At 49.0% G+C, this 12,181-nt stretch overlaps 1 protein-coding gene across 1 annotated transcript in view; it reads right to left on the minus strand.

The window, feature by feature from the left end:
• NDUFB11 (NADH:ubiquinone oxidoreductase subunit B11) overlaps positions 1-10,393 on the minus strand; it is a 33,738-nt gene extending 23,345 nt beyond the window's left edge. The window contains exon 1 of the mRNA XM_035141172.3: positions 10,181-10,393. Within this exon, the coding sequence (XP_034997063.1) occupies positions 10,181-10,378 (198 nt within the window). The 5' untranslated portion in view covers positions 10,379-10,393. The remainder of the gene's footprint in view (positions 1-10,180) is intronic.
• Between the last annotated feature and the right edge of the window lie 1,788 nt (positions 10,394-12,181).

Genomic DNA, 12,181 nt, shown 5'->3' on the forward strand with positions numbered 1-12,181 from the left:
GCACAAGAGCTGTAGAGGTGCCTGGAAGCGGCCACATTTGGCTGTCTGGGCCTAAGGCTCCCTTGTCTCGATTGTGGTGTAGTCATCTTTGTCTTCACACCTCCTCCGCCACTCCCAATATCTTAAGCTGGCTGTATAGGCTTCACTTTTATTTTTGCATGTTTTGTATCCTGGTTTCAGAGGAACCACAATAACAGAGTCTTGCTTTAGCGTTTAATGTTTAATAGACTATTCTATTTTAATATTCTGTTGGAAGCCACCCAGAGTAGCTGGGGAAACCCGGCCAGATGGGCGGGGTATAGATGATGATGATGATGATGGTGATGATTATTGATGTTGAGCTTCAGACCATATTTTGCGCTCTCCTCTTTCACCCTCATTAAAAGGTTCTTTAATTCCTCCTCACTTTCTGCCATTAAGGTTGTGTCATCTGCATATCTGAGGTTGTTGATATTTCTTCCGGCAATCTTAATTCCGGTTTGGGATTCATAGAAGGGGAAAAAATAGAGGCAGTGAGAGATTTTATTTTCTTGGGCTCCTTGATCACTGCAGATGGTGACAGCAGTCACGAAATTAAAAGACGCCTGCTTCTCGGGAGAAAAGCAATGACAAACCTAGGCAGCATCTTAAAAAGCAGAGACATCACCTTGCCTACAAAGGTCCGTATAGTTAAAGCTATGGTTTTCCCAGTAGTGATGTATGGAAGTGAGAGCTGGACCATAAAGAAGGCTGATCGCCGAAGAATTGATGCTTTTGAATTATGGTGCTGGAGGAGACTCTTGAGAGTCCCATGGACTGCAAGAAGATCAAACCTATCCATTCTTAAGGAAATCAGCCCTGAGTGCTCCCTGGAAGGACAGATCGTGAAGCTGAGGCTCCAATACTTTGGCCACCTCATGAGAAGAGAAGAATCCTTGGAAAAGACCCCGATGTTGGGAAAGATTGAGGGCACAAGGAGAAGGGGACGACAGAGGACGAGATGGCTGGACAGTGTTCTCGAAGCCACCAACATGAGTTTGACCAAACTGCGGGAGGCAGTGGAAGACAGGAGTGCCTGGCATGCTCTGGTCCATGGGGTCACGAAGAGTTGGACACGACAAAACGACTAAACAACTACTACTACTACTACTACTACTACTATTATTTTATTCCCATTTGTTATGCAATCATGGAACCTTGCCTCTTGGCCCATTTAGCTCAGGGTTTGTCTATACCAAGGATAAAGAGCTTGTGCTACTGCAGAAGGTATTGGACTCCAACTCCATCCCCTCCTACCCAACCAGCAGAGCCAATGGTCAGAAATGGTGGGGGTTGTAGTCCAGCAGCAACATTGAGAGGGTACTGGGTTCCCCAGTCCTTGTCAGCACCGACTGCTAATGGCTCTTTGGGATTTCACAGCAATCTTTTCGAGGCAGCCCTGCTTGGAGATGCCAGGAATTAAACTTGAAGCCTTCTGCACATGGCCTTTCCTGGTACATGGGAAGTCAGAAAAGGCAAGTCTTGCCCTGCAGAGATTATGGTCTAAATATCAAGGGGTGGGGAAATAACAAAAGCGAGGCGTGGGAGAACTGAAGGAAGGAAAATGGCAAGGGATCACAATCTCTTCTCTCCGCCCCCTGGGTCAGGCTGGGACAGTGAACACAGCCCTGCCAGAAACATCCAGCCACTATCACCACTCGTCTAAGCGTGGGCTGCAGGCACTTTGCCATAGAAAGAGGGAGCTCTCTAGGCTGATGTCATCAGGAAGGCTCAGTAGGTAAGGAGTCCGTGGCCCCTCCCGGCCCTGCCTTCCTCTCACTTAGATTGCATCTCCACAGACCTGCTGGCTGATTGTTGTTAGTCTTCACCACGGTTTGCAAATCCACTGGACTGAGGTGGGGGGGGGGCAGAGGGACGCTCACGTTCTCCTAATTTATGTGTAATGTGTGCATTGAGCAGTGACAGTTAATTTACCTCTGAGTGCCTTCACCCTATATAGCAGTAGTGCTGGGACCACAGTCCACTTCCATTCCCAATAAGTGAATGATGAAGAAGCCCCTGCTGTAGAGAAATGAGATTTTCCTGGCCTAGCAGCACCGCTGCCATAAATCTCCTGCCAGGCTCACTTTAGCAGCCGCTCTCTCTGTATACCCCTGAAGTGACATTAACCAGGAGCTGGAACAGACTCATACTCTCTGCGCTGGATGGAAATGTGATGAGACGCTGGAGCATCTTGGGAGCAATTTTGAACCTGGCTCCATAATTAGCGCCCAGCACAGGGTGGGCTGGGAGAGGGAAGGGGGGGCAGCTGCCTGCATATGAGCAGGAGGCATTGATTGCTGCGTCTGTAGGCAGGAGTTGGGTTTTGTAGCTCCAGGCAATGGTTTACACAGGCTCTGTGAGTGTCAGCGCCGATGCTGCTTGGAGAAGGCAGCAACTGTGGAGCCCTGGGGCTAGCCATTTATTAGACCCAGGGGAAATGAACAGGAGTGACTGCTGTATTTCTGATGGGTTGGGAGGGGCCAGGATGGATGGAGAGAATAAATTTCCACTTGAGGAATTTTTCACCAAGGAAAGAGGGGTTCCATCTCCCTGCCCACCAGGAGGTTGGTGTTCAGGGGTAGAGAAGCACTAACTGCCTGCTGATATCTCTATGATTCTACTTCTTTGGTGATCACTCATGGCAGAGTAATAATAATAATAATAATAATAATAATAATAATAATAATAATAATTTATTTATTTATACTCCGCCCATCTGGCCGGGCCTCCCCCGCCACTCTGGGTGGCTTCCAACAGAAATATTAAAATACAATAATTTATTAAACATTAAAAGCTTCCCTAAACAGGGCTGCCTTCAGAGGTCCTCTAAAATTCTGGTAGTTGGTTTTCTCTTTGACATCTGGTGGGAGTAAGATTGTCTTCCATAAACACGGTTTTAACAGAGAGTCCATAAGTGACTGTGGAGGCCAATTCTGGACCCACACGTCCTTCCACAGTGGGGGCATCGGTTTCCGGGCGGGAGTTGATCATGGTGAGGTGCTTTTCTCTTAGGATGTTTCTCTGTTTCATCCTGAGTTTGAGTGTCTTCAAAACCCAAGACACCTTTGGTAAAGGCTGTTCTCCAATTGGAGTGCTTGCAGGCCAGTTGTTTCCCAGATGTCGGTGTTTATACTACATTTTTAAAGATATGCCTTGAGAGAGTCTTTGAACCTCTTTTGTTGACAACCAGCATTACACTTTCCATTTTTAAGCTTGGAATAGAGTAGTTCCTTTGGAAGACGAGAATCAGGTATCCGAACAACATGACCAGTCCAACCAAGTTGATGTTGAAGAACCATTGCTTCAACACTGGTGATCTTTGCTTCTTCCAGTACACTGGCACTAGTTTGCCTGTCTTCCCAAGTGATGTGAATTGATGGAATATTTCAAGGAGTTGGAGATGGTGTTTATAAGTGGCCCATGTTTCACGAGCACACAGTAAGGCATAGAGTATACAAGCATACAGTAACTTTGTAGCTAATTAGTGGGAAGGTGGCGCCATCTGAATTTTGCAATCTAGATAGAAAAAAATGTATTGGGCTGGTCCTGATCCTGCTCTTCCCTTATCTTTGGCAGGAAAGAAACAGAGCCAGGATAGGTCTAAAGAACCAAAGACGCTCTGAATGTAGGCAACAGAATATTAGGGAGGAGACAGAACAGAGCAAAGGTGCAGCAGGCAGGTGACCCACGAAGGATGCCCAGGCTGCAGAAGGTACACCCAGGGCCTTTGAGGACCAGATATCCCATCTATCCTTCCAACAGATGCGCTGGCTCGGAGCCCAACCCATCAGAGCACATACAGCTCTGCCAAAGCCAGGACTGAGGCTGTCATTATACCCTGCAAAGCTAGGATTCTTCTCATCTGGGGCACAGCCTTAAAGCCAGAGTTCCTAGGAAGGAGGGGGAAAGATGTGAAAGGCCTCAGCGGTGGGCAAAATAGCTCTCCTTATTTCACCAGACACAGCAGTCCTGGGGGTGCCGCACAATGCAAACAGCTCCCCGTCTAATAAATCTGGCCCTAGTCCCAAGGGAAGAAGATACAGGGGCAAACAGTTCCCTGGTCCATTTGGCATAGCATGCATCTGCACTGCCTCACCATGCTCCTTCTGGCCCACATAGCTGCAGGCAGGGATTAGCCAGTGAGCTCTAAAAATGAAAATGTGGAAGAGTGGTGCAGCTGCTGCTGAGCCCAGATTTAAAGGATGGAGGAGAGGAAGGGTGCTCACAGCATAGCTGCCAAATTCTCCCTTTTTTAAAGGGAAATTCCCTTATGCTGAATAGGCTTCCTCGCAAGAAAAAGGAAAACTTGACAGCTATGGCTCACACATGTGGCATCAGAGACAATAAGAAGACTGCTCAGCTCTATTAACCATGGAGACCTTGCTATTAAATGACATAGAAAGGGGAGGGGGTTGGGGAGGTCAAGAATTTGAAGCCCAAATGCAAATCCTCTCCCTGCAATTTACTATCCTCTCTTCCCTGAAACCATAAGGCAATCCTGGCATCCTTCCAGCCACCCAAGTTCTCTCTTGCTTTAGCTGACCACTAACTTCTACCCTTAAACTTATCCCATCCCTTCTACTTCCTTTATTTTTATAAGGCTCTGTGGAACTGCACAGCACAGTATACAGAGCAGGTCTTGATGGCTGTACAGAATGTAGTTGGTGCAAGATACAACACCTCACCTCTTAACATGGGAGGCTGGAAGCCCATAAAACTCGGCCTGGGTTTCTTTATAGCTTTTCCTGTACAATTCAACACCCAATTCAAGTGTAACTTATGGAAACTCCGAAAAGCTCATGAGCCATATTCAACTAAAGCCAGTGCAAATAATTCTGCTAGCACAAAGAAACTCCCCCTCCGCATGTGCCCCAAGCTGGCAGATTTGGGGGAGCCCAGAACAGATTTAAGGGCGCATGGGGGAAGAGAGTGGGAGAAGGTCCTGTTGTGCAAGAAAAATCTTTGAACAGATGGAAATTTAGCCACAGTACTATGTTGAATGCAAACCAGTGTCTTACAGATCTTCTCCTCTGTTTATATCCCTGGTGATTTTTAAAGATCTGCAATTACCTTCATAACACATGGCATCCAAGGGTGCCCTCTGATTTCTACTTGTGCAATGGGATGTGCCCTTTCTTCCTCCTAGAGTTCCACACCCCCCAGTCATCTCCAGAGGTTCTCCCAACCTTCCAGAGTAGTGTGCACACTGACTGAGCACCAGCTTCAGATACATCACTACAATGGCACTTGAAGTACTAAATTGAGGCTTTGTTTAAATACTGATGATTAATATAAAGAGACAGCAGACAGGAAACTGGGGGAGGGGGGAGACCTGTCTAGCATAATGGGAAAATGGTAAGGTAGATAGGAGGATTACTTGCTGAATTTTCTGATGAAACTTCTTCCTAAATTGCCCAGAATACAATTCAAAATGGCAGCCCCTCTACACACAGAAAATAATACATGTTGCAAATCCATGCAGCCTCTGTTATTCCCATGTTGCTTTGTCCAGACCTGTTCATCTATCAGGCCACCACCCTGAAATGGTGCACTTCCCCTGCTGAGGGACACTAAATAGCTAATAACAGGTTAAGAAAAAAGAAACCACTGTGCCCAATTCTGGAAGAGACTGCACCAGCCTATGCCTGTGTTCACACTTTGCCACGGGCTTACTGCTTCAATACACAATTCTCATCATAAACATTGACAGAGAAAACAATGTCAAAAGAACCCTCCCAACACACATACTCTCTCCCTCAACCTCATTGGATTGGAGCTTGGTTTTTTATTAAGTGCCAAAGACAGTAAAAGGTTGGAAGGGGAAAAATGCCTCCCCCTGCCCCATCAGCACCTACTGCCCAAAGAATGCTGCTTCACACCATTTTTTGGTATAAAAATGATAATAATTTATTATTTATACCCCGCCCATCTGGCTGGGTTTCCCCAGCCACTCTGGCCGGCTTCCAACAGAAAAATGAAATAAAATAATCTATTAAACATTAAAAGCCTCCCTAAACAGGGCTGCCTTCAGATGTCTTCTAAAAATCTGGTAGCTGTTTTTCTCTTTGACATCTGATGGGAGGGCCTTCCACAGGGATGGACAGCACTCAAATCTACTGAAGTGCCCCTCCTATTTGATGGGTCCTTCGCTGGTGCAAGTTCCAACAAAGGATTCAAGATAGGGAAAGGGAACAACTGGTGGCCTAAGGACTTTCCGTTTGGCTTGCAGTAGAGATCCACATTCCTAGGTCATTTCAGCTGCTTCTCCCCATATAAAGCCAGGACACAAGCACAAAGTCAGACTTCCAACAATGGAGGTTTACACATAGCCTTTCCCCTAATGCACATCTTAGCTGTTCACTCATGGAGGCAGGCCAAAGGCTCTTCAAAGCTTCCACCCTCCCATGTCAAGAGTAGCAGAGGCTTTCACAAGGCTCCTCATTCGCTCCCCATTTGCCTGGATCTTGGGTTTCACTGGGAACAACCTCTGATAGAGTCCTGATCCCAAGGTCTAATGAAGGAGGGATTTAATGGGCCTTTGCTTGACTGGCCAGAGTAAATTCCAATGGTTCACAACACTTACTCAAGACAAAAATGTGCTCCCTTTTCAAGATTACTTTGCCAGAAATTGAGCAGAATCATGTCTGAGACAGAAGACAATGGATAGATTGCCTTGTCACATGCATCAACCTCTGCATACTTTTAATCTAATCTCCTCCAACCTGGTGCCCTTCAGACTCATGGGGTGGGACTCATCAGCCTTAGCCTTAGCAAGATCTGGAGAGCACCAGGCTGGAGAAGACTGCTGTAACCCAAGGAAAGAAAAGCCACAACACTCCACTCAACATCACATACCTACTCATGGCAAGCCAGTGAAAACCAGGAGTAACTGAAGTTCAGTAAAAAAAATGAGAGAGGATACTACAGGTGTGTAGCTAAGGCAGAAGTGGTGGCAAGGGAGGAGAAAGTGTTCCCATAGGTGATGCCAGTGCAGCCTTGAGGACCAACCCCTGCCCAGCTCCAGGGTTCCCACCCATGCACCACAAATGGCTGGAAATCTACAATAGATTTTCCTCTTAGCCTTGACCTCACTTCACCAGACAATGAGACAACACTGAACTGAACATTGCAATAAAGCTCATGGGAAATGTGAACAACACTAGCTTTCTTGCCCTGATATTTAACATTTCCCTGAGGCACCACAGCTACAGAGGAAAGAGAACAGGCAATACATGCTCATCTATGAAGGAGAATGCCTAGCCGAGCTATGGCATGTGGATTCACAGCACCACCTGGTGGCAAGATTGTGCATTGCACAAGCCACTATTCCAATAACGCAGACATGTCTGGCCAGGCAGCCATTGCTCAGGGCTCGGCTGTGGGAGGGAGCAAGCTACGCCTCCACTTTCACCATCCTGTGAGCTCCGGAGCGTGTGCCTCTCTCGCTTCACTTCTCTGAAGTGAATCACACTTCTCTGAAGTCTCTCACCTCACAGTGTTTGTTGTGCGGGAGGAAGGGAAAGGAGAATGTTAGCCGCTTTGAGACTCCTTAGGCTAGTGATAAAGCGGGATATCAAATCCAAACTCCTCCTCCTCCTCTTCTTCTTCTTCTTCTTCTTCTTCTCCTCCTCCTCCTCCTCCTCCTCCTCCTCCTCCTCTCTGCTAAGGAAGCCGCCCTCGCCTGGGCCGCCCTCGCTGGGTGCTGCAAGGCTGTGCTCGTGTGGCGGGCTGAGGGTGCAACGGCCCCCCTCAGGAACAATGGAAAGTGGAGTCTGGGGGTGCTGATATTCCATATTTGGGATGAGGCTGGATAAAAGGAGAGAGCCTTTGCTTCCTCCTCCATACAGAGCGGCCTGTAGCTGCCACCTCCGTTTTGGCGATAAGTGGAAGAAGGCGATGGAATAAAGCATGAATCCATGCTAAGGAAAGAAAGGGGTTTTTCCTGGCCACCAACAACGCCTTACCCCTCACCCCTAAAGCAAAGAATGACAACAGGAGTGTGGGAGATCACTGCCAGTTTTTAATACTAGATCAGGCATCCCCAAACTGCGGCCCTCCAGATGTTTTGGCCTACAACTCCCATGATTCCTAGCTAAGAGGACCAGTGGTCAGGGATGATGGGAATTGTAGTCCAAAACATCTGGAGGGCCGAAGTCTGGGGATGTCTGTACTAGATAGTAGATCACAGCCTACTTGAAGTTGGACATGCCTGCAATAACGCATTGTGGATACTGAAGAACTAAGAACTGTATTGTGCTTCAGAGCCTCAGCTTTAGAAATATGCACGGCAAAATAAGGCCTCAAAATAAGACTTCTAAGCAGACAACTGTAAGTGGAAAGCTGCCTATGTGCTGTCGGGAACTGGTCCTCAGTCCTGTTTTCTCGAATGCTTTGCAACATGGAAGAAAGGAAGAGTTACTTGGCAAGAACCTTCTGTGCTTGTGCTTCTCAAACTCTTTTCCCTCCAAGGACCACTTGAAAACTGCTGATGGTCTGGGCAGACCACTTAATGATTTTTCTGTTTGCTGTAGCAACTGTCATGCACTGTGCTACATGCTGTTTTAATCACATTTTATTGCTTATTTTCTCTCTTCTACTTTATTTTATTGTACTACAATTTGCATTCCAGAGTTTAAACACAATATAAGAACTAAAAGCCACAACAAAAATACAATTTAAAAAAACTCTTTGAATATTTAATGCCAACATGCTGTGGAACAAACGTAGTTGGTCTCTATCACCTCCTGGCAAATAGAAGGGGAAGAAATGGAGGCAGTGAGAGATTTTACTTTCTTGGGTTCCACGATCACTGCAGATGGTGACAACAGTCACGAAATTAAAAGACGCCTGCTTCTTGGGAGAAAAGCGATGACAAACCAAGACAGCATCTTAAAAAGTAGAGACATCACCTTGCCGTCAAAGGTCCGTATAGTTAAAGCTATAGTTTTCCCAGTAGTGATGTATGGAAGTAAGAGCTGGACCATAAAGAAGGCTGATCGCCGAAGAATTGATGCTTTTGAATTATGGTGCTGGAGGAGACTCTTGAGAGTCCCATGGACTGCAAGAAGATCAAACCTATCCATTCATAATAATAATAATTTATTTATACCACGCCCTCCCCAGTCAAAACCGGGCTATGGGCGGCTAACACCAATAAAATTACAATAAGACATAAAAGAAAAGAAAACAATTGATTAAAATACAGATTAAAATACAATATTAAAAGTTAAAATGCAGCCTCATTTTAAGTAGTCCATAAATCCAAACCATGAGGGAGGAAAACACAGGGGTCAGACTGAATCCAACCCAAAGGCCAGGCGGAACAGCTCTGTCTTGCAGGCCCTGTGGAAAGATGACAAATCCCGCAGGGCCCTGGTCTCCTGTGAGAGAGCGTTCCACCAAGTTGGGGCCAGTACTGAAAAGGCCTTGGCCCTAGTTGAGGCCAATCTAGCCACTTTAAGGAAATCAGCCCTGAGTGCTCACTGGAAGAACAGATCCTGAAGCTGAGGCTCCAATACTTTGGCCACCTCATGAGAAGAGAAGACCCTGAAAAAGACACTGATGTTGGGAAAGATGGAGGGCACAAGGAGAAGGGGACAACAGAGGACGAGATGGTTAGACAGTGTTCTCGAAGCTACGAACATGAGTTTGACCAAACTGCGGGAGGCAGTGGAAGACAGGAGTGCCTGGCGTGCTATGGTCCATGGGGTCACGAAGAGTCGGACACGACTAAACAACTAAACAACAACAACAACAACAACAAGGTGCTACTGGGCACTGGAATCCTGCAACACAGCACAGATGTAGGTCCCTAAGCATCCACACTGCCCCTTAAACACCCCACAACAGCATCCCAGGGACCAGGGTCAGCAAGGTGAGGCAACCGCCTCCCACTGCATGATCCCCAGGGGCAGCGGATCTGCTTGTGCCTGATGTAGATCTTCACTCCCCCCTCTTCCCTGGGTGTCTCTCTGTGTGTGGTTCGCCCCCGGTGACAAGATGTCTGTCTGGGACATTCAAAAAGCCATTTTATTGCCCCTTGCAAGGAAGCCTCTGGGTTAGGTAGGTAGCTCCGCCGGCAGAATGGGGAACTCTTAACCTCGGGATCCCTTCTACTTTTCCACAATCCCCGGGAACTCGCCTCCTCCCGCGCGCTCACCTTCATGAAGACAGACACTTCGTCGTCGTCGTCGTGGTGGTGCTTGAGCGGAGGCGTCACCTGCGCGGGGCTCGAGGCGGGCGGCACCTGCACCGTTGCCGAGGAGCTGGCCGGTCCCCCGGAAGAGACAGCGCGGGCCGCCCGGGCCGGTAACCCCAGCAACCTCTGCACGCCCGCCAGCCGCCGAAGGGCCGCCATGGTCGACAAGCGCCGCCGGAAGCGGAAGTCTCGCTAGGCGGAAGGGGCGGGGAAGGAAGGCGCGTGAGAAGGGACATATGTCACTCTCATGGGGGTTTCCCCCTCCTTTCCCTTGGTAGCGCCAGAAAACGTCCGCGTTGTCCAGCAGAAAAAAAGAAAGGATTTCGCTTGGCATCTCACGAAAAATCCCCACCCTGCATAGTAGGAGTTCCGCTGAGCCCTAAAACTTGCTTCAATGATTTTCATCGGTTCGGTCCTAATAAAGAGGTTACTGTAACTGGTGTAAAAGAACTTGTGGGGGGAGGGGTCCCCCTAAACACTAAAATTAATAAATGCAAGGATTTGGGGTTGTTTGCAATATGAACAGAGAATATAAGCTGCAAGGGAACTCCTGGGCTCCTTTTGCAAACCAGTCTAGCTGGCGGAGGGAAGAGCAGAGCTGTCAGCATTACAAGAGAGAGCCCCGGCCCCGAGGGTCCCAGGTGTGACCAGGGTAACTGCTCTGGGTGAAGGAAGGACTGTCTGCCATGCTCTGGGCCAGGCATCCTCAAACCTCGGCCCTCCAGATGTTTCGGACTACAATTCCCATCTTCCCCGACCACTGCTCCTGTTAGCTAGGGATCATGGGAGTTGTAGGCCAAAAATCTGGAGGGCCGCAGTTTGGGGATGCCTGCTCTGGGCCATGCTGTAAGATCTGGACCCACTCCATACAGACGAATAAACCTTATTTCTTAAAGCACGAGTCTCCAGTGTCGCCTATTCTCCAGAGAAATTCTCTTCTAACGAAAGGGACACAGACCCTGCGCGGGCGTCTGTGACCCCATGCGATCTGGCCACTGCTTGGCAGAGAGAGGGGACAGGAACTGCTCTTGCCCTTGGATATCAGGAATACATAGAGAGAGATAGAGGAGCTATATCTATACAGTACAGTATTGAAAGTCCAGGCGCCTCCTGGCGAAAGTGCCAGACAGTTGCCCACACGACGGCTTCTGAGTTTTCAACAAGGAGGGATGGGAGTTTAATTCCAGCTGCCTGCCCTCTCCAAAGGGGCACGTGCGAATCAGCATGCCCGGGACCAAACCTATGAAATCACTGGCAAGGCCGCGGTGCTCCGCTTCTCGTGGACCTTGACGTGCGGGGCTCCTGTTGCCTCGGCCTCCCGTCCTTCCTAGAGGGAACGCGAGCTGCCTGGTGCCCGTGGCGGCTCCCAGGCTGTCCTGCCAGCAGCCCCGCGAGGCAGCCTCAGGGCTGAGCGGGAAGGCCCTGCTGGACAGCGAGGTCGGAAGCGCGTTTCCAAGGCCCGCCAGCCGGCAAGGGGAAACTAGTTGGCGCAAGGGACACAAAGGGAGCAGGCGGCAAAGGACACTTCCCAGCGGCTGCCTGGTGAATCCTAGACGCTGCTGAGCAACGGAGGGAGATGGTGAAGCAGCTGAGGAGCGCGCAGGTGAACGACGCTGCTTAACAAAGATTCTCCCACAGAGACGCCTGGAAACGAGTTTATTGCGTGCGCCGAGACCACTAGAAAAAACCCCAAACCCTCAGAGAGCTACGAATCGCCGCACCCTTTAAAACTACAGTACATGATCACCCCATGATCCTTTGCGGGAGACCGCGCGCGATAAAGTGGCGTAGGAGCGCTGCCTGGAAGGGAGGCGCAGGCTCGTCGCTGGTCGAAGCGAGCTCTGAGTGACACCCGGCTTCCACCAATCCCGTCCGGAGAGCGGGCGGTCGCTGCGGGGCCGCCGCGTCCAATGCGCGCGGGGCGGGAAGGGTGTCCAACGAGCCGGTGTCCCCGACAGCGAA

The sequence above is a fragment of the Zootoca vivipara genome, chromosome 15 (assembly GCF_965207765.1).
Source record: "Zootoca vivipara chromosome 15, rZooViv2.hap1.1, whole genome shotgun sequence".
NCBI classification, from domain to species: domain Eukaryota; kingdom Metazoa; phylum Chordata; class Lepidosauria; order Squamata; family Lacertidae; genus Zootoca; species Zootoca vivipara.